The 22,820-nt window shown below is 48.7% G+C and overlaps 2 protein-coding genes across 3 annotated transcripts in view; one reads left to right on the top strand and one right to left on the bottom strand.

Annotated features, from left to right (window-relative positions):
• LOC147091836 (uncharacterized) overlaps positions 1 to 22,820 on the bottom strand; it is a 1,030,142-nt gene that overhangs the window by 872,010 nt on the left and 135,312 nt on the right. The window lies entirely within an intron of this gene.
• On the top strand, positions 2,022 to 21,210 carry LOC147091840 (uncharacterized). 2 transcript variants are annotated; one of them, XM_085976885.1, is made up of 3 exons: positions 2,022 to 2,440; positions 7,149 to 7,330; positions 19,904 to 21,210. In XM_085976885.1, exon 3 carries the CDS (start codon positions 20,012 to 20,014, stop codon positions 21,047 to 21,049), a length of 1,038 nt encoding a protein of 345 aa, XP_085833011.1. In that variant the 5' UTR covers positions 2,022 to 2,440; positions 7,149 to 7,330; positions 19,904 to 20,011; the 3' UTR covers positions 21,050 to 21,210. The 2 variants fall into 2 exon arrangements, with proteins under 2 accessions (XP_085833011.1, XP_085833012.1); XM_085976886.1 differs by lacking the exon at positions 7,149 to 7,330.

Here is a 22,820-nt window from a genome sequence, read left to right as displayed (position 1 = left end):
TCCCAACATTCAGCTGGATCAATGTCGGGCAAGCAGTCTGCAATTTAACAGGGCAACTTATGGTACCAAAAATACATTTTTCAACAGAAAATGCTGGAAATACTCAGCTGGCCAGGCAGCATCCGTGGAGAGAGAAACAGAGTTAACGTTTCAGGTCTGGGACCCTTCATCAAGTATTTCCAGCATTTTCTGTTGTTATTTCAGATTCCGCAGTATTTTCCTGTTGTAATATATTTTTCAAGCTGCAGCCATGTGGAGACTCTCCCCCACGTGCCTGAAACCAGCTGCAACACCATGAGCATTTCTGATTGGCCAGTTGGCACCCCTTGTTCCTAACTCACAATAGATACTTATGCGCTGGTTCACCAATAGGAATCCTTCACTTTCTGATTCCTCATTTGCATACGGCTGGCTATTAAATAGCGCATCCGGGAGACTTTCTCCATCACAAACCCTCGCGTCCATTCACCAGGCCTGAAGCGGCATCGCCCCGAAAAAGGGGCCGAAGAAAGCGGCCACCAAGAAGCGGGCCAAAGGCGACAAGAAGCGCAGGAAGACCAGGAAGCAGAGTTACAGCATCTACATCTACAAGGTGCTGAAGCAGGTCCACCCCGACCCGACACCGGCATCTCCTCCAAGGCCATGAGTGTCATGAACTCGTTCATCACCGACATCTTCGAGCGCATCGCCTGCGAGGCCTCCCACCTGATCCATTACACCAAACGCCAGACCATCTCCTCCCGGCCGGGAGATCCAGACCGGCATCCGCCTCCTGCTGCCCGGGGAACTGGCCAAGCCCGCCGGACCATCTCCTCCCGGCCGGGAGATCCAGACCGCCGTCCGCCTCCTGCTGCCCGGGGAACTGGCCAAGCACGCCGTCTCGGAGGGGACCAAAGCAGTCACCAAATACATCAGCTGCAAATAAAGCCTCTTGTTCCTCCCACCTTAAAAACTCAACCCAAAGGCTCTTTTCAAAGCCACTCACGAGATCCAGAAGGGACTATTTATTTTCATTTGACTAATGACATTTGAAATATGGACAGCATAAAGAATGAAAGTCTTTAAAAAAAAATGTTTTATCATCCTTTCTTTATTTAACCCTCACTTTTTCATTTTTTTGTCGTATGTTCAGATTTTGTTGGTGTTTTTGTAATACAGTATATCGTTAATTTAAAATAGATTGAAATTTAACAAATATATAACAACAAAATGATGCATTGTCACTGCCCTGTTTTGTATAAAGCACTCATTTACAAGCGGGTCGCTGAAAAGCTAAAATGAAATTAAATCTGTCAATTCAGGAACCAGTAATTTTAAAGGATCAATTTGCCATAATTCACAAATTAATAATGAATTATTCAGTCTCACAGATGCCATTTTAATGATTATTCAGTCCCACAGATGCTATAATTTTAATTAAAATGATTATTCAGTCCCACAGATGACAATCTTTAGCAGTAATGATTATTATTTAGTCTCACAAATGCCATAGTTTTACTTATTATTTAGTCCCAGATACCATAATTTTAACGATTATTATTCCATCCCACAGATGCAATAATTTAAACAATAATGATTATTATTCAATCCACAGATGCAATGATTTTAATAACTGGTTAATATTCAGTCCCACAGATGCAATGATTTTAACAATAATCATTATTATTCAATCCTACAGATGCAATAATTTAAACAATAATGATTATTATTCAATCCCACAGATGCAATGATTTTAACAATAATGATTATTATTCAGTCCCACAGATGCAATGATTTTAATAACTGGTTAATATTCAGTCCCACAGAGGGCCATCACTTTAACAATAACGAGTCTGATTCACAGACGAGCTCTTATTCTATAAGCCGCCTTTTTCGTTGTTGTCCGAGGTTGGAGCGGATTGAAAAACGCGCCAATCAGAGGCGGAGATTTGCCGGGTTTCAGCCAATCAGAAGGCGCGGCTGGGCAGGGCCGGCGGCTGCTATAAAAGCCGCAGCCCGGAGCGGGGAGGAGCAGTTGGAGACCAGAGTTAGAGAGGAGTCCGCGCCCCCGGGGGAAGGACAGCCGCCGCCCGCCCGGGGAGAAGGGACAGCAGTCGGCCGGCACCTTGGGCAACAAGGGCTCGCGGGTGGGCGGGGCTATGACCTCACCCGCGCGCTGAGGCGGTTGAACGGCCGATCAGGAGCCACGTGACCCCGGAGCTGGCGGCGGCCTTTTAACACAGTGGGCGGGGCCCCGAGGCGTTGCGGGCTGCGATTGGTGACCGCAGCTGTCAATCTACGAGTCGCAGCCAATAGAAGAGACGGACTCCGTGAGGGACTTTAAGCGCGGGCTGCGTGGCCGCAGTGCGCATGCTCGGTGCTGCTCGCAGTCCCCGGATGAGGCTCCGGTTTGAGGAAGGAGATAAAATGGCGGCGGGACTGAGGAGCGGTGGATGGTGCGGTGAGTGTGGATCAGAGAATCTCCGACATTTACAGCAGCGCCGGCCTCTCTCAGGCAATCTCAGGGAACCTTGGGGCAAAGCGGGTGGCGGTGGGGGGGCGGTGCTTGGGTTGACGTGCGCTGCCTGCGCTTCTCTTCCGATTGCTCCTGGTGAAGAGACTCGGTGTTCAGCACCTTCCCGGATTATTCTCCTCCACTTTGTGCGGTCTTGGGCCAGGGATTCCCAGGTGTCGGTGGGGATGTTGCACTTTTTCAAGGAGTCTTTGAGGGTGTCCTTGAAGCGTTTCCTCTGCTCACCTGGGGCTCTCTTGCCGTGCCGGAGCTCCGAGTCGAGCGCTTGTTTGGGAGTCTCATATCGGGCATGCGGACAATGTGACCCGTCCATCGGAGCTGATCGAGCGTGGTCAAAGCTTCGATGCTGGGGATGTTGGCCTGAGCGAGAACACCAACGTTGGTGCGTCTATCCTGCCAATGGATTTGCAGGATCTTGCGGAGGCAGCGTTGGTGGTACCTCTCCAGTGCTTTGAGGTGCCTGCTGCACATGGTCCATGTCTCTGAGGCATACAGCAGGGCGGGTATCACTGCTGCTCTGTAGACCATGAGCTTAGTGCGGGGTTTGAGGTCCTAGTCTTCAAACACTCTCTTCCTCAGGCGACCGAAGGCTGCACTGGTACACTGAAGGCGGTGTTGGACTTCGTCGTCGACGTCTGTCCTTGTTGACAGTAGGCTCCCGAGGTATGGAAAGTGGTCCACGTTGTGAGACTATGCCCTGAGACTATGCCCCCTAGTTCTAGACACTCCAGCCCGGGAAAACAACCTCTCGTCATCTACCCTGTCAATCCCCTTCAGAATCTTACATGTTTCAATGAGATCACCTCTCATTCTTCTGAACTCCAGAGAGTATCGGCCTATTCTACACAATCTCTCCTCATAGGACAGCCCCCTCATCCCAGGAATCAATCTAGTGAACCTTTGTTGCACCGCCTCCAAGGCAAGTATATCCTTCCTTAGATAAGGAGACCAAAACTGTGCACAGTACTCCAGGTGTGGTCTCACCAAGGCCCTGTACAATTGTAGCAAGACTTCCTTACTCTTATACTCCAACCCCCTTGCAATAAAGGCCAATATGCCATTTGCTTTCCTTATTGCTTGCTGTACCTGCATGCTAGCTTTCCGTGTTTCTTGCACGAGGACACCCAAATCTTTCTGAACACCAACCTTCTGTTTTTCTATTCTTCCTACCAAAGTGAATAACCTCACATTTCCCCCACATTACACTCCATCTGCCACCTTACTGCCCACTCAGAGTCTATCTATATCCCATTGCAGAGTCTTTGTGTTCTCCTCACAGCTTACTGTCCCACCTAGCTTTGTATCATCAGCAAACTTGGATACATTACACTCGGTCCCTTCATCTAGGTCATTAATGTAGATTGTAAATAGCTGAGGCCCAAACACTGATCCTTGCGGCACCCCACTAGTTACAGCCTGCCAACCTGAAAAAGGTCCGTTTATCCCTACTCTCTGTTTTCTGCCTGTTAACCAATCCTCTATCCATGCAACTATATTACCCCAACCCCATGAGCCCGAATCTTGTGTAATAACCTTTTATGTGGCACCTTATCGAATGCCTTTTGGAAATCTGAATATACTACATCCACTGGTTCCCCTTTATATAACCTGCTAGTTACATCCTCAAAGAACTCTTAATAAATTTGTCAAACACGATTTCCCTTTCATAAAACCATGTTGACTCTGCCTAATCATGTTTTTCCAATCTACCTCCGCCAACTCGCCCCTCATACCTATGTAATTGGCTTTATTTAAGTTTAAGACACTAGTTTCGGACTTAGGCAAGTCACTCTCAAAATTAATGTGAAGTTCTAACATATTATGATCACTCTGCCCCAGAGGATGCTTTACTATGAGGTTGCTGATTAACCCTGTCTTATTACACAATACAAGTTCTAACATTGTTGGTTCCATGACATTTTGTTCCAGGAAACTGTCCCGAACGGATTCCATGAACCCGTCCTGCAGACTCTTGCTCCACAGCCCTGTAGGTTCCGGCTCTTCAAGTGTACACCCAAGTACTTTTTAAATGTGCTGAGGGTCTCCGCCTCTATCATCCTTTCAGACAGTGAGTTCCAGACCCCCACCACCCTCTGGGTGAAAAAAATTACATCTGCTCTGCACCCTCGAGTGGATGGACTGGGGAGAAAGGTCTTTACTAGCCGAGGCATAGAATATAAGAGCTGGGAGGTAATGCGTGAACTGTATAGCTAGGCCGCAGCTAGAATACTGCGTGCAGTTCTGGTCAACACATTACAGGAAGGATGTGATTGCATTACAGAGGGTGCAGAGGAGATTTACGGGGATTTTGCCTGGGCTGGGGAATTTTTGCTATGTGGAAAGATTGGATAGGCTGGGGTTGTTTTCTTTGGAACAGAGAAGGCCAAGGGGAGACTTGATTGAGGTGTATCCAATTATTAGGGGCCTAGATACAGTGGATAGGAAAGACCCATTTCCCTTAGCAGAAGGGTCAATAATCAGGGGGGCATAGATTTAAAGCAGATGGTCAAAGGATTAGAGGGGTTTTGAGGTGAGTTTTTTACACCCAGAGGGTGGTGGAGGTCTGGAACTCACTGCCTGAAAGGGTGGTGGAGGCAGAGAACCTCATCACGTTTAAAAACTGCTTGGATATGCACTTGAAGTGCCGTAAGCTACCAGGCTACGGACCAAGTGCTGGAAAGTGGGATTAGAGTGGATAGATCTTTGTCAGCCGGCTCGGACAAGATGGACCGAATGGCGGCCTTCTGTGCAGTAAATTTCTATGATTGTGTAACCCGGGGAGGATGGGCCCAGTGAGATCAGACAGTGTGTAACCCGGGGAGGATGGGCCCAGTGTGATCAGACAGTGTGTAATCCGGGGAGGATGGGCCCAGTGAGATCAGACAGTGTGTAACCCGGGGAGGATGGGCCCAGTGAGATCAGACAGTGTGTAACCCGGAGAGGATGGGTCCAGTGAGATCAGACAGTGTGTAACCCGGGGAGGATGAGCCCAGTGTGATCAGACAGTGTGTAACCCGGGGAGGATGAGCCCAGTGAGATCAGACAGTGTGTAACCCGGGGAGGATGGGCCCAGTGAGATCAGACAGTGTGTTACCCGGGGAGGATGGGCCCAGTGAGATCAGACAGTGTGTAACCCAGGGAGGATGGGCCCTGTGAGATCAGACAGTGTGTTACCCGGGGAGGATGGGCCCAGTGAGATCAGACAGTGTGTAACCCGGGGAGGATGGGCCCAGTGAGATCAGACAGTGTGTAACCCGGGGAGGATGGGCCCAGTGAGATCAGGCAGTGTGTAATCCGGGGAGGATGGGCCCAGTGAGATCAGACAGTGTGTAACCCGGGGAGGATGGGCCCAGTGAGATCAGACAGTGTGTAACCCGGAGAGGATGGGTCCAGTGAGATCAGACAGTGTGTAACCCGGGGAGGATGAGCCCAGTGTGATCAGACAGTGTGTAACCCGGGGAGGATGAGCCCAGTGAGATCAGACAGTGTGTAACCCGGGGAGGATGGGCCCAGTGAGATCAGACAGTGTGTTACCCGGGGAGGATGGGCCCAGTGAGATCAGACAGTGTGTAACCCAGGGAGGATGGGCCCTGTGAGATCAGACAGTGTGTTACCCGGGGAGGATGGGCCCAGTGAGATCAGACAGTGTGTAACCCGGGGAGGATGGGCCCAGTGAGATCAGACAGTGTGTAACCCGGGGAGGATGGGCCCAGTGAGATCAGGCAGTGTGTAACCCAGGGAGGATGGGCCCAGTGAGATCAGACAGTGTGTAACCCGGGGAGGATGGGCCCAGTGAGATCAGACAGTGTGTAACCCGGGGAGGATGGGTCCAGTGAGATCAGACAGTGTGTAACCCGGGGAGGATGGGCCCAGTGAGATCAGACAGTGTGTAACCTGGGGAGGATGGGCCCAGTGAGATCAGACAGTGTGTAACCCGGGGAGGATGGGCCCAGTGAGATCAGACAGTGTGTAACCCGGGGAGGATGGGCCCAGTGAGATCAGACAGTGTGTAACCCGGGGAGGATGGGCCCAGTGAGATCAGACAGTGTGTAACCCAGGGAGGATGGGCCCAGTGAGATCAGACAGTGTGTAACCCGGGGAGGATGGGCCCAGTGAGATCAGACAGTGTGTAACCCGGGGAGGATGGGCCCAGTGAGATCAGACAGTGTGTTACCCGGGGAGGATGGGCCCAGTGAGATCAGACAGTGTGTAACCCGGGGAGGATGGGTCCAGTGAGATCAGACAGTGTGTTACCTGGGAAAGATGGGCCCAGTGTGATCAGACATTGTGTAACCCGGGGAGGATGGGTCCAGTGAGATCAGACAGTGTGTTACCTGGGAAAGATGGGCCCAGTGTGATCAGACAGTGTATAACCTGGGGAGGATGGGTCCAGTGAGATCAGACAGTGTGTTACCTGGGAAAGATGGCCCCAGCTTCGGTTTGCCTAAAGCACAGGGAAATTGTACATTTCTATCCAGAACTTTGGTGATTTGCTGGAAGCCCAGGCAGGCGTGGCGGGGATCTGAGAAAAGGGACAACATCAGACAGAAGCACTCGGACCCAAACTTTTATTTTTATTAAGCTGAAGAAAAGTCTACATTACATTACTTCACACTATTCATGTTGTTACTTTCAGTCCTGCCATAATTAGATCTCCCGGTGAAAGACTGAGTGATTGAGAAAGGTCCACAGCTGAGAGTAAACAGGGATTGCAGACTGAGGAACGACAGCAGGTGAACCAACACAGGATTGTGAGAGCACCAACTGGAGAGAACTCTTCCGATTCAAAGAGCTTCCAGAGATCGACTGGGGGAAAAGGTCAGAGACTCCCATTGACTCAGATACACACTGGTCCTGGAGATGGACTGGGGAGAAATGTCAGAGTCCCATTGACTCAGATACACACTGGTCCTGGAGATGGACTGGGGAGAAAGGTCAGAGAGTCCCATTGACTCAGATACACACTGGTTCCTCCCTCCCTTCCATTTCCTGATTTACAGCTATTTCTGGGATGTTACTTGTATCCTCTATGGTGAAGACCGATACAAAATGCCTGTACAATTCAACTGCCATCTCCTTATTTTCCATTATTAATTCCCTGACACTCTTTTTATCGGACCAACACTCACTTTGTTAAATCTTTTCTTTATTAAATATCAATAGAAGCTCTTGCTATCTGTTTTTATATTTCTAGCTAGCTTTCTCTCGTACTCTAATTTTTCTCCTTATTAATCTTTTAGTCACTCTTTGCTGTTTTTTATATTCTGTCCTATCTTCTGACCTGCCAGCTATCTTTGCGCAATTATATGCTTTTTCTTTAAGTTGGATACTATCGTTAATTTTTTTAGATAACCATGGATGGTGGGTCCTCCCCTTGGAATTTTTCTTTCTCGTTGGAATGTATCTATTCTGTGTATTCTGAAATATCCCCTTAAATGTCTGCCACTGCATCTCTATTGACCTATCCCTTAACCTAATTTGCCAGTTCACTTTAACTAGCTCTGCTTTCATGTCCTCGTAATTGCCCTTATTTAATTTTAAAATACTAGTCTTGGACCCACTCTTCTCTCCCTCAAACTGAAAGTAAAGTTCAATCATATTATGATCGCTGCTATCTAGGGGCTCCTTCACTATGAGGTCTTTAATCCTATCTCGTTGCACAATACCAGGTCTAGTATAGCCTGCTCTCTGGTTGGCTCCAGAACGTGCTGTTGTAAGTAACTATCATGAAAACATTCTATGAACTCCTCATTTAGGCTACCTTTGCCCATCTGATTTTTACGGTCTCTATGTAGATTAAATCCCCCATGATTATTGCCGTACCTTTCTGACAAGCTCTCATTATTTCTTCCTTCACACCCCATCCTACCGTGTGGTTACTGTTAGGGGGCCTGTACACCACACACTCAAGTGACTTCTTGCCTTTATCATTTCTCATCTCTACCCAAACCGCTTCTACATCCTGGTTTCCTGAACTTAGGTCATCCCTCTCTATTGTGCTAATACCATCATTAATTAACAGAGCCACCCCTCCACCTTTTCCTAGCTTTCTGTCCTTCCTAAATGTCACGTACTTTTCAATATTCAGGTCCCAATCTATGTCATCCTGCAGCCATGTTTCTGTAATGGCTATCAGATCATACTTATTTATTCCTGTTTGCGCTATCAGTTCCTCTGTTGTGTTTTGAATGCTACGTGCATTCAGATGCAGAGCCTTTAGTTTTGTCCTTTTATTTTTGTAACCTCTAGCCTTAACTGTTGATTTACTCTTAGATTTGTCCTCTCTATCCCTTCCTGTCACGGTCTGTTTATCATTTCCCATATTAATACCTTTCTCTATTGCCTTGTCTCTACTCTTTGATTTACCACATCTTCCCAAATTTGATCCCTTGCCCCCACTATTTAGTTTAAAACCCTCTCTACCGCCCTAGTTATATGACTCGCCAGAACACTGGTCCCAGCACGGTTCAAGTGAAGACCGTCCCAACGATACAGATCCCACTTTCCCCAGTGTGGTGCCAGTGCCCCAGGAATCGAAACCCATTTCTCCCACACCAGTCTTTGAGCCACGCATTCATCTCTCTAACTTGATTTACCCTATGCCAATTTGCTCGTGGCTCAGGTAATAATGCAGACATTATTACCCTTGAGGTTCTGCTTTTTAATTTAGCCCCTAGCTGCTCACAGTCTCTCAGCAGAACCGCTTTCCTAGTTCTAACTGTGTCGTTTACCTACATGGACCACGACCATTGGCTCCTCCCCATCCCACTGCAAGTTCCTCTCTAGCCCAGAGCAGATATCCTGAACCCTGGCACCAGGCAGGCAACACAGCCATCTGGACTATCGCTCTTGGCCGCAGAGAACTGTATCTATCACCCTGACTATGTTATCCCTTATTACCACTATATTCCTATTAACTCCCCCCGCTTGAATCGCTTCCTGTACCTCGGTGCCACGGTCAGTTTGCTCATCCACCCTACAGCCACCGCTTTCATCCATACAGGCCGCAAGAACCTCAAACCTGTTGGACAATTGCAAAGGCTGAGGCTCCCCCACCTCCTGGGTCTCCATACCTGCCTCACTTTTAGTTTAATTTGAATGAATTAAAGGGTAAGGCATGGCAGGAGAGCTCTGTGCCGTGGTATGCTCTTCCTGCACTATGTGGGAAATCAGGGACACTTCCTGTGTCCCTGACGACCATGTGTGCGGGAAGTGTATCCAGCTGCAGCTACTGACAGACCGCATTGTGGCGCTGGAGCTGCGAGTGGATACTGTGGTGTATGTAACCTGTTCCACCTTAAGAGAACTACCTTAAGAGATGTACTACTTTCTCTTGGCTGCTGTATACTGTAATACCGGTGGTGACCACACCGGTATCTAAGTGCTGTGCAAGGATTTGCTGGGCAGTTCAGCCCTGACCTTCGAATAGTAAAGACCTGTTACAAGTTATTCTTGTTGTCTGTGTCCAGTGATTGATCCTAAACATAACTGGGGGACACAGACTCAACAGTGGCGACGAGTCCGATCTTACCCTGCGGCAATTTTACATCCAAGGCAGCTTCGTCCTCAAAACAGGCGTCGAGAAGAGGCATCCGCCCTCATCATCCTGCTGAGCAACATCGCACGGGAGGCATCGAGAACCCACGTTAAAAAGAAAAAGAATTCTGACACGAAGCCCTCCATCAGTGACAGGCAGTGATCATCCCTTCTACCACGGTGGTGGGTAAGCCGATCAGCGACACGAGCAGAAAGTCGGCCGCGTTGACTGCAAAGTAGGGGAGGGAAAACGGAGGAATAAGGGCGGAGAGCTCGACCACGGCCGGTAGAAAGAGCCGAGAGGCGCAGCGACTGGGGCAGCTTAAGGCTCGAGAGACGCGGAGAACTCAAACGCAGCCGGTGCACAGGACCGGGCTGCAAGCGGGGCTGCGAGGCAAAGCAGCGTCGGGGAGTTGTGAAGCTTAAGGCTCGAGAACCGCGGAGAATTCAAACGCAGCCGGTGTAAAGGACCGGGCTGCAAGCGGGGCTGCGAGGCAAAGCAGCGTCGGGGAGTGAGAACCACTGGGGAGGCGAGAACGGCAGCAGCAAGGCAATCGCCATTGCAGCCAGCGGGGGAAGAAGGCAAATGCGGGAATCCGCCATTGCAGTCGGCGGAAGAAGACGAGCGCAGGAAAGACCGCCAAGCGCGGGAAGCCGCCATTTTAGTAGGCGGGGAAGAAGACAAGCGCGGGAAGCCGCCATTTTGAGAAAAAGAAAAAAATTAAAAAACTTGCAGGGATGCCTAAACATGGGAGCATTAATACCTTTGATAGTGATGTCGAAGATTGGACCACGTATGTAGAACGTATGGAAGTGTATTGTAAAGCAAATAAGGTACCAGATGATGAGAAAGCACTAACCTTATTAAGCTCAATGGGGGCGAAGACATACGGGCTATTGAAGCACCTGATATCACCAAATAAACCGGCGGATCAGACTTTTGCGAATATTGTTACTGTCCTGAAAAATCATTTAAGCCCCACGCCGCTGATGATAGCGGAACAATTTAAATTTTACAGGAGAACGCAGTTCAAAGACGAAAGCAACGCTGAATTTTTAATTGAACTACGTAAGCTATCGAAGTACTGTCAGTTTGGAACAGGACTAGCAGATGCGCTGAGAGATAAATTTGTGTGTGGATTGTTAAAAGAAGGAACACAAAAGCGACTGCTTGAGAATGATCTTACGCTTGATAAAGCTGTCACTATTGCAGCATCGCAAGAAGCCGCAGCGAGAGGCACTGCGGAAATGCAGCTACGGTCACCGGAACTCTGCACCAACCAAATGGTCTTGAGTACAGTTAAATGTTATCGTTGTGGAAAGAAACGCATGATCAGAACCAGTGCTGGTTCAAAAATCAGGAATGCAGAAAATGTGGCAGGCTTGGTCACATAGCTAAAGTATGCCGGTCAGGAAAGAAGACCAGCAACAAAAAGTCACCGCAGGAAAAGTACAGAAAGGTACACAAGGTGACAGAACAGTTCGAATGAACAGAAGTCATTCAGACGCCAGCAGTAATGAACTGGGTAGTCTAAGAGTACACAATGTTGGTAAGGAAGCAGACATCCAAACAATTTGGGTCACACTTCAGATAGCAGGAGTCCAAGTGAAGATGGAGTTGGACACTGGATCGGCATTGACGGTCATGAATAAGAAAGATTACAAAAGGTTATTCCCACATATTCCCCTACGGGAGACGGAGATTGTATTGAAAACATACACGGGGCAAAGAGTATACCCCATCGGGAAGATAGAAGTAAAGGTGGTCCACAAGGGCAAAGAAAGCCGAGGAATGGACTTATATGTGCTACCTGAGGGAGGTCCACCACTTCTGGGACGGGAGTGGATAAGGAAAATAAAGATGGACTGGCATTCCTTAAAAGCACTAACGGTAGATTCCGGTACAAAAGATGTCAAACCTAAACGATTGTCCAGAATATTGGACGAGGCTAAAGAGGTGTTCCAACAGGGACTGGGAACACTGAGAGGAATTACGGCATACATCAAAGTCGAAGAACATGCGAACCCGAAATTTTTCAAAGCCAGACCGGTACCTTATGCAATACGACCTGCTGTGGAAGCTGAGCTAGAAGGGCTAGAACGTTCAGGAGTACTGTCTAAGGTAGACTGGAGTGAGTGGGCCACGCCCATTGTCCCCGTCATGAAGCGTTCATCGAGCAACAAGCCGGGGGAACCGGGGAAGGTTCGCATCTGTGGAGATTTCAAGATCACTGTTAATCCGGTGCTTCACACGGTGCAGTATCCGCTTCCGCGGATTGAGGATATCTTCGCTTCGTTGTCTGGCGGGAAACACTTCACCAAGATAGACCTGGCGCAGGCGTACTTACAGATGGAAGTTGAGGAAGAGTCATGCCAGTACCTCACGATCAACACGCATAGAGGCTTGTACCGGTATAATAGACTGGTTTTTGGAGTGGCATCGGCTCCAGCAATTTGGCAGAGGGCCATGGAGCAGGTATTACAGGGAATTCCAGGTACACAATGTTACCTGGACGATATTCTGATTACAGGAGATGATGACGAGGAACACCTTGCAAACTTGGAACTGGTGCTGACCAGATTGAAAGAATATGGTCTTCGAGTTAATCGCCAGAAATGTGAATTCTTTCGGAAGCGGATCTCGTACTGTGGTCATGTCATTGACCAGGAGGGGCTTCATAAGTCTCCTGACAAGATCGAAGCTGTTGTGAAGGCTCCCGCTCCAGATAATGTATCCCAACTGAGGTCGTTTCTAGGGTTGATTAACTATTACCATAAGTTTCTGCCAAATTTATCCTCGGTACTGCACCCGCTGAACGCTCTTTTACAGAAGGGAGTACCATGGAAGTGGAGCGAGGACTGTAAGAGGGCCTTTCGCGAAAGCAAGGCATTGATCACCTCAGGAAGTGTTGGCTCACTTCAACCCAACGCTGCCTATTCGTTTGGCTTGTGATGCTTCTCCATATGGTATTGGGGCAGTACTCTCACACAAGTTGCCAAATGGCCAGGAGAGGCCAGTTGCGTTCGCATCCAGATCATTGACCTCCGCTGAGCGCAACTATGCTCAGATAGATAGGGAGGCTCTCAGCCTTGTGTGGGGAGTAAAGAAGTTTAATCATTACCTGCAGGGCCAAAAGTTTACGCTTCTGACAGACCACCAGCCGTTGGTATCCATTTTTAATCCTAAGAAGGGTGTTTCGGTGATGACAGCACAGAGACTCCAGAGATGGTCCCTTTTCCTAGGGGCACATCAATATCAGATAGAATTCAAAGGTACAAAGCAGCATGGTAATGCTGATGGGCTGTCGCGCCTGCCACTACCTACAGAGGAGGAGGCACCGATGGTTGACCTTGTTGAGTTATTTCACTCGACCATCATCGAATGTTTACCAGTTACCAATGCAAGTATTGAAAGAGAAACCAGGAACGACCCGACACTGTCCCGGGTCTACGAAGTGACAGTGAAGGGATGGCCAGCACATGGTGATCCACTGTTACCGGCATTCTCAGCAAGACGAGAAGAGCTGTCCTTCTGTCAAGGAACATTGATGTATGGAACAAGGGTGATTATTCCTCCTAAGTTAAGAGAGAGAGTTCTAAAGGAACTGCATGAAGGTCATCTGGGGGGAGTCAAGATGAAAAGCCTTGCTAGGGCTCATGTGTGGTGGCCGGGTATCGACCAACAGATAGAGGAGCTGACGAAAAGCTTCTCGGGGTGCCAAAAAGTGCAAAATGCACCTCCGATTGCTCCGCTGCATCCATGGGAATGGCCTTCAACCCCATGGCAACGTGTACATATTGACTTTGCTGGTCCTTTCATGGACTCCATGTTTTTAATTGCAGTGGACGCACATTCTAAATGGCCAGAAGGGATTAAGATGACTACCACTACCTCGGAAAAGACGATCGCGGTGTTAAGAACGATATTTGCAAGAAATGGATTGCCAGAACAAATATGTTCAGACAACGGACCGCAGTTCGTATCAGAAGAATTCCAGGGATTCCTGAAAAAGAATGGGGTGAAACATTATACCTCTGCTCCATATCACCCGGCTACAAACGGGTTGGCCGAGAGATTTGTACAAATGTTCAAAAAAGCGATAAAGGCCATGAGCGAAGATCAGATTCCACTACAACACAAGGTGGACAAATTCCTACTGGCATATCGAAACGCCACTCATGCAGTGACAAACCAAAGTCCTGCCATAATGTTCTATAACAGGAGGTTGCGGTCCAGGTTGGACTTGTTAAAACCCACTGTGTGGAGGGAAGTTGAAAACAAACAGTTCCAGCATATGAATAACAAGACCACTCAGAGCTTCGAAATAGGACAACCAGTGTTAGCCCGGGACTATAAAAATGAGAAATGGCAATCTGGAACAATTCGGGCCAGACAAGGACCCCTGATGTACACGGTAGATATTGGTGAAAATGTAATACGGCGTCATGCTGACCAACTGGTAGAATCGAGAACAAGGGTTGAACCCATGGTTACGGCAGAGACAACCGTGGAAGAAGTTCGTGAACCTGAAGCATCTACCTCAGAAGTGAATGTACCTGATGATGATGCCCAATACATAAGAGACCAACTAGATGAGTCACCCCAGCAACGAGAATCAGAGACCCCTGAAAGGCGTTATCCAACTCGAACCAGGAGGCCTCCTCAGAGACTGAATCTTTGAACTGTTTTGCATGAAGTTGTATATATATATATGTTATGTTAAATGGGGATATAACTGTTGAGCTAAAAAGGGAGGATTGTGGTGTATGTAACCTGTTCCACCTTAAGAGAACTACCTTAAGAGATGTACTACTTTCTCTTGGCTGCTGTATACTGTAATACCGGTGGTGACCACACCGGTATATAAGTGCTGTGCAAGGATTTGCTGGGCAGATCAGCCCTGACCTTCGAATAGTAAAGACCTGTTACAAGTTATTCTTGTTGTCTGTGTCCAGTGATTGATCCTAAACATAACTGGGACACACAGACTGAACAGATACATACTGGAGCATTCGCGATGCTGAGAACGTCGTGGATAGCACATTTAGGGAGTTGGTCACACCGCAGGTGAAGGCTGCACAGGCAGGAAGAGAATGGGTGACCACCAGGCAGAGTAGTAGGTGCAGGCAGGTAGTGCAGGGGTCCCCTGTGACCATCCCCCTCTCAAACAGATATGCCGCTTTGGATATTGTTGGGGAGGATGGCTTATCAGGGTAAGGCAGCAGCAGCCAACTTCCTGGCACCGTGGGTGGTTCTGCTGCACAGGACGGGAGGAAAAAGTGGGAGAGCTATAGTAATAGGGGATTCTATTGTAAGGGGAACAGATAGGCGTTTCTGTGGCCACAAACGTGACTCCAGGATGGTTTGTTGCCTCCTGGTGCAAGGGTCAAGGATGTCTCCAGAGCGGCTGCAGAACATTTTGGAAGGGGAGGGTGAACAGCCAGTTGTCGTGGTGCATATAGGTACCAACGATATAGGTAAAAAACGGGATGAGGTCCTAAAAGATGAATATAGGGAGTTAGGAGGTAAATTTAAAAATAGGACCTCCAAGGTAGTAATCTCAGGATTGCTACCAGTGCCACGTGCTAGTCAGAGTAGCAATAGAAGGATATTTCAGATGAATACGTGGCTAGAGGAATGGTGCAAGGGGGAGGGATTCAAATTCCTGGGACATTGGAACTGGTTCTGGGGGAGGTGGGACCAGTACAAAACTGACAGTTTGCACCTGGGCAGGACCGGGACCGATGTCCTAGGGGGAGTGTTTGCTAGTGCTCTAGGGGAGCGTTTAAACTAAAATGGCAGGGGGTTGGGAACCTGAGCAGGGAGACAGGAAAGGGAAACAAGGATAGAAGCAAAAGACAGGAAGGAGAAAAACAAAGGTGGCAGTCTGAGAAATCAAGGGTTTAAATCAAATATGGCCACAGTAAATAATTCTAAAAGGTCTAAGAGCATTAAAAAAACAAGCCTGAAGGCTTTGTGTCTTAATCAAATCAAATCAACTTTTATTGTCATTGTTAGTGCACAAGTGCAGTACAACGAAATGTAGGCTTGCGGCTCCCGAGAGTGTACATTTAGATTAAGACATTTAAACATTCAACATACATTTGGCTTGTAATACATTAACATAACCATAATAAAGTGCATTGGCAGATGTGCAGGCTTTAGAGTTTATTTGTGGAGTTCAGTAGGATGACAGCCCTGGGAAAGAAGCTGTTCCTAAATCTGGTCGTACGGGTGTGAATGCATCTGTAGCATCTCCCAGATGGAAGGAGGGCGAACAGACTGGCTGGGGTGGGTAGGGTCTTTGATGATGGACCGTGACCTCCGTAAACAGCGTTTCTGGTATATGTGCTCTATGGTCGGTAGCCAGGTGCCGGTAATGCGTTGGGCAGTTTTGACTACCTGCTGCAGGGCTTTCCGGTCATTGTAGCTACAGCTGCCATACCATACTGTGATACAGTTCGTCAGGATGCTCTCTATTGTGCAGCGGTAAAAGTTAGAGGAGCAGGGGTGACAGGTTACATCCCTTCAGCCTCCTTAGGAAATATAGGCGCTGCTGGGCCTTCTTCACCAGAGAGGTGGTATTGAGGTACCAAGAGAGGTCTTCCGTGATGTGGACTCCGAGGAACTTAATGCGAGGAGCATTCGAAATAAAGTGGATGAATTAGCTGCACAAATAGAGGTAAACAGATATGATACGATTGGGATTACGGAAACATGGCTCCAGGGTGACCAAGGCTGGGAACTCAACATCCAGGGGTATTCAATATTCAGGAAAGATAGGCAAAACGGAAAAGGAGGTGGGGTAGCATTGCTGGTTAAAGAGGGATTAACACAATTGTAAGGAAGGATATTAGCTCTGATGATGTGGAATCTGTATGGGTAGAATTGAGAAATACCAAGGGGCAGAAAACGTTAGTGGGAGTGGTATACAGAACCCCAAACAGTAATGCGGAGGTTGGAGATGGCAGTAATCAGTAAATTGGAGATGCGTGCAATAAGGGCACAGCAGTTATCATGGGTGACTTTAATCTACATATAGATTGGGCTAACCAAATTAGTAACAATACTGTGGAGGAGGAATTCCTGGAGTATATACGGGATGGTTTCCTGGATCAATATGTCGAGGAACCAACTAGAGAGTAGGACATCTTAGACAGGGTATTATGTAATGAGAGGATTAATTAGCAATCTTGTTGTGCGAGGCCCCTTGGGTCGGAGCGATCATAATATGATCGAATTCTTCATTAAGATGCCATGGTGTGGAGATGCCGGAGTTGGACTGGGGTGGACAAATGTAAGAAATCACACAACACCAGGTTATAGTCCAACAGCTTTATTTGAAATCACAAGCTTTCGGAGCGCTGCTCCTTCTTCAGGTGAAGTGGAGAAATGCATAAAGACACAGCTTATATAGTCAGAGAATCATGTCAGATGTTTACAGGTAACCTTTCCAACTGCCATTTATCACACCTCGGCAGAGAGATAATCACAGCAGTCAAAGGTGTGAATGGTGTCCAAACAGGTCAGTCCCACTCCCCGCCCTTTCCCCATAACCTTGCAAATGTCTTTACTTCAGGCACTTATCCAATTCCCTTTTGAAAGCCGTGATTGAATCTGCCTCCACCTCCCTCTCAGGCAGTGCATTCCAGATCCTAACCACTCGCTGAGTAAAGAAGTTTTTCCTCATGTCGCCTTTGGTTCTTCTGCCAATCACCTTAAATCTGTGTCCTCCGGTTCTCGACCCTTCCACCAAACAGTTTCTCTCAATCTACTCTGTCCTGACCCCTCGTGATTTTGAACACCTCTATCAAATCTCCTCCCAACCTTCTCTGCTCTAAGGAGAACAACCTCAGCTTCTCCAGTCTATCCATGTAACTGAAGTCCCTCATCCCTGGAACCATTCTTGTAAATCTTTTCTGCACCATCTCTACGGCCTTCACATCCTTCATAAAGTGCGGGGCCCAGAATTGGACACAATACTCCAGTTGAGGCCGAACCAGTGTTTTATAAAGGTTCATCATAACTTCCTTGCTTTTGGACTCTATGCCTCTATTTATTAAGCCCAGGATCCCGCACGCTTTTTTAACCACTTGCTCAACCTGCCCTGCCTCCTTCAATGATTTGTGCACACATACCCCCAGGTCTCTCTGTTCATGCACACATTTTAGAGTTATACCCTTTAGTTTATATTGCCTCTCCTCATTCTTCCTACCAAAATGTATCACTTCACACTTTTCTGCGTTAAATTTGATCTCCCATGTGTCCGCCCATTCCACCAGCATGTCTATGTCCTCTTGAAGTCTATCACTATCCTCCTCACTGTTCACTATACTTCCAAGTTTTGTGTCATCTGCATATTTTGAAACTGCCCTCTACACCCAAGTCTAAATCATTAATATATATCAAGAAAAGCAGTGGTCCTAGTACCGACCCCTGGGGAACACCACTGTAGACCTTCCTCCAGTCTGGAAAAACAACCGTTCACCACTACTCTCTGTTTTCTGTCACTTTGCCAATTTCGTATCCATGCTGCCACTGTCCCTTTTATTCCATGCCCTTCAACTTTGCTGGCAAGCCTGTTATGTGGCACTTGTCGAACGCCTTTTGGAAATCCATGTACACCATGTCAACCGCGTTCCCTTCATCAATCAACCCTCTGTTACCTCATCAAAAAACTCGATCAGAATCAGAGCAGCTGGGCCCGGCGGACGTGCAGCCAGGGCCCCGACACCAGGAAACCCAGGGTGCAGCGCCTCCCCCATCCGAGCCACCGCTTCCCGGTTTCTTCAGCCGGTTCCACTGAGTCCGACTCGGGGAAAAGGACAGGAGCCAGGCTCCCAGAATGGCCCGCGGCCCCGGGGAGCATGCGCACTCTCAGCGGGTAAATCAGTGCATTGGATAGAGTGGTTTCTGGGGCGCGGGGAATTGTGGGTGCTGCGGCCGCCATTAGTCAGCAGCTGTCGGGAAGAGATTTATTGCAGGCTGGCGGAAGGTAGGTCCCTGGCCGCCTGTGTAGGTCTGTTTGTTGCTTCAGTTTGAGCTGGAGTGGAGATTGTGGAGAAGCTGCTGGGTTTAACCCCCAGTACTTCTGAGCCCAGGAGGACCCAACAATTTCCAATGTGAGACTGTCAAGGGAGGTGGATTTTGGGGGAGATTAGGTTGTTACACAGACACTGTCTGCACAATGTAAAAGAGTATTGTTTTAGGAAGAAGTATTTCTGTACAGGCTTTTAATCCATTTTACATATACAGATTTCTTTTAATTCATTCTTGCAATGTGGGTGTCGCTCGCAAGAGCACCAAATATTGCCAATCCCCAGTTGCCGATTGAGAAAGGGGTGGTGAGTCGCCGCCTTGAACCGCTGCAGTCCGTGTGGTGAAGGTACTCCCACAATGTTGTTTGGTAAGGAGTTCCAGGATTTTGACCCAGTAATGATGAATATGTCTAAGTCAGGATGATGTGTGACTTGGAGGGGAACTTGGAGGTGATGGTGCTCCCATGCACCTTCTGCCCTTGTCCTAGGTGCTGGAGGTTGTGGGTTTGGGAGGTTCTGTCAAAGTTCTGGTCGAATTGCAGATGTATAAAGCTCCTTTCCTTTGCCCCCTCCCACCTCTCTCTCCTCCCATAGAGGCCAGCGTTGTGTGTAGGCCCAGACCAGGTGGCAGATTCCCTTCCCTGAAGGACATTAGTGAACCAGTTGGGTTTTTATGACAATCCGGCAGCTTTCATGGTCACTTTTTTTTAGTGCCAGCCTCACAATTGACCAGATTCATTGAGCTCAATTTCACAACCTGCCTTTGTTTTCTTGTGGGTTGTCTCTCACGCTCCCTGTTTTAAATTAATTTTACAGGGCACTGGAAGGGGACGATTTGCAGACTGGAAACTCAAACCAAACATCACTTCAAGATATGACAGAGTCACTCGACTCATCAGATCTGAATATCAACGGCCTCTGAACATGGAAGCAAAAAGCACCGTTCACAGCGGGGAGAAACCGTACACGTGTTCTGTGTGTGGACGAGGCTTCAGCCAACCCTCTGGCCTATCGAGACACAAGCGCATTCACACCGGGGAGAGGCCATTCACCTGCTCTGAGTGTGGGAAGGGATTCACTCAGTCAGGCACCCTACTGGGACACCAGCGAGTTCACACCGGGGAGAGGCCGTTCACCTGCGCTGTCTGTGGGAAGGGATTCACTCAGTCAGCCACCCTACTGAGACACCAGCGAGTTCACACTGGCGAGAGACCGTTCACCTGCTCTGAGTGTGGGAAGGAATTCACTCGGTCATCTGACCTGCAGACACACCAGCACACTCACACTGGGGAGAGACCGTTCACCTGCCCTGTGTGTGGGAAGGGATTCACTCAGTCAGCCACCCTACTGAGACACCAGCGAGTTCACACTGGGGAGAGGCCATTCACCTGCTCCGTGTGTGGGAAGGGATTCACTCAGTCATCCAACCTGCTGACACACCAACGAGTTCACACTGACGAGAGACCTTTTAAATGCTCGGACTGTGGGAAGTGCTATAAAAGTTCCTGGGAACTGACATGCCATCAACGTGTTCACACTGACGAGAGACGGCTCAGGTGCTCTCACTGCGGGACTGGGTTCAGGCAGTCATCTGAGCTCACTATACACCAGCGCACTCACACTGGGGAGAGGCCGTTCACCTGCTCCGTGTGTGGGAAGGGATTCACTCAGTCATCCAACCTGCTGAGGCACCAGCGCGTTCACACTGGGGAGAGGCCATTCACCTGCTCTGAGTGTGGGAAGGGATTCACTGAGTCATCCCACCTGCTGAGACACCAGCGAGTTCACACTGACGAGAGACCTTTCAGGTGCTCTCACTGTGGCACTGGGTTCAGGCGAGCATCTGACCTCCTTGTACACCAGCGCACTCACACTGGGGAGAGGCCGTTCACCTGCTCCGTGTGTGGGAAGGGATTCACTCAGTCATCCAACCTGCTGAAACACCAGCGAGTTCACAAGTGACTGCAGGGGGTGGATTCTGCTGTTGCTGCTGTTAATCACATCCAGGACTGAACCATGTTCATTCTGACATTGGGGATTGTTTCTGCTGATAATAACTCTGGGAACTGGGCTGGAGTTTAATATTCTGGATATTATGTTCAATAAATCAACTTTCTTTTAAACACATTGTTGTAGATTTTTGTCTTTCCCACCTGAGTGTTTAGCATCACCTGGCTGGAGCTCAAAGTACAATCTGGGGGAGGATCATACGACGGGAACAGAACTCCAGCCTGGACACAGTCCTTCAGGGCCACACTGAGAGGGGCAAACGGCGCTTTGGTCTTCTCTCTCTTCACTGACAGCAAAGTCCCCATGAGGGTTAATCTCGAGCTGTGTGAGAAATGTGTCCCAGCCACTCTCTGCCATGGTTCAGAGCTCCTAGGCACGGAACAGAAGGCTCCTTTAGGAATGTACCCCAGTGCTTTTTTTAATGGCCTTATTAACATGTGTCGCTACTTTTAGTGATTTGTGTATCTGTGTCCCTGGATCCCTCTGCTCCTCTAGCCCATTTAGACTCTTAGGGGGAAATTCGGTGGCACCCCCTTTGGGTCACTAACATCACCGGGGCTAATTTTAGCCCCCCGAAAATGTTAGCGCCCCTGTGCATTAAATTCAGTGGTAGCACCGGAGGCAGGGTGCTACTGGAAGCGCTCCCCTCCCTCTTGAGGCGCTACCAGTGAATTTCACGGCACTTCGTGTAACAGCGCCACGCCCGTCGGCACATAGCACCGCGTCATAGCAGACCTCCCTCCCTGATTAACGGGGAGGAGCCTAGCACTGTGCACACTGGGGCCCTGCTGGACCACCAGGGAGCGAGGTGTCAGATCAAGAAGAGCGCCGGGCTGTGCGATCGCGGCCGACACCCCGAAGAAGAAAGGGGAAGGGGGCAGGTGCTGGCAGTCAGCCAAAATAAAAAGTTGCCACCCGACAACAGCCCTTTAAGTGGCGTCGCCGCAGCTGTAGAAACAACCCCTGACCCTGTCGGACATATCGGCCGGCGATAGGTCAGCGGTCGCAACCGAAGGTTGCAGCCGGGGTGCTGCGCGTGGTGATGAGGTCATTGCCGGCGGTGCAGTTCCGCGGGGCGCTAGCGGCTACCGCCGCCACTAACCTCCCGCTGAATATCGTGGGAGGCACAAAGCAACCCAATTTCACCCCCTTGTCCAAGTAGTGAGTGGCCTCCTTATTCTTCCCAACAATACACACCACCTCACACTGACCTACAGTGAAATTCATTAACACACCACCTCACACTGATCTATAGTGAAATTCATTAACACACCACCTCACTGATCTATAGTGAAATTCATTAACACACCACCTCACACTGATCTATAGTGAAATTAATTAACACACCACCTCACCCTGAGCTATAGTGAAATTCATTAACACACCACTTCACACTGATCTATAGTGACATTCATTAACACACCACCTCACTGATCTATAGTGAAATTCATTAACACACCACCTCACACTGATCTATAGTGACATTCATTAACACACCACCTCACCCTGGTCTACAGCGAAATTCATTAACACACCGCCTCACATTCTGGAGGGGGAGGGTGAACAGCCAATGGTCGTGGTCCACATTGGTACCAACGACATAGGTAAAAAGAGGGATGAGGTCCTGCATCAAGAATTTAGGGAGCTAGGTAACAGATTAAAGAGCAGGACCTCAAAGGTTGTAATCTCTGGATTACTCCCAGTGCCACGTGCTAGTAAGTAT

This window comes from Somniosus microcephalus, unplaced genomic scaffold, assembly GCF_052327205.1.
Source record: "Somniosus microcephalus isolate GS21.2 unplaced genomic scaffold, FLI_Smic_1.0 unresolved_chr3, whole genome shotgun sequence".
Taxonomy (NCBI): domain Eukaryota; kingdom Metazoa; phylum Chordata; class Chondrichthyes; order Squaliformes; family Somniosidae; genus Somniosus; species Somniosus microcephalus.
This window is presented reverse-complemented; position numbering and strand designations above follow the sequence as displayed.

What these genes read in the sequence shown, in the direction of transcription:
- LOC147091840 (XM_085976886.1), top strand. Translation starts at nt 20,012, where the DNA reads ATGGAAGCAAAAAGCACCGTTCACAGCGGGGAGAAACCGTACACGTGT.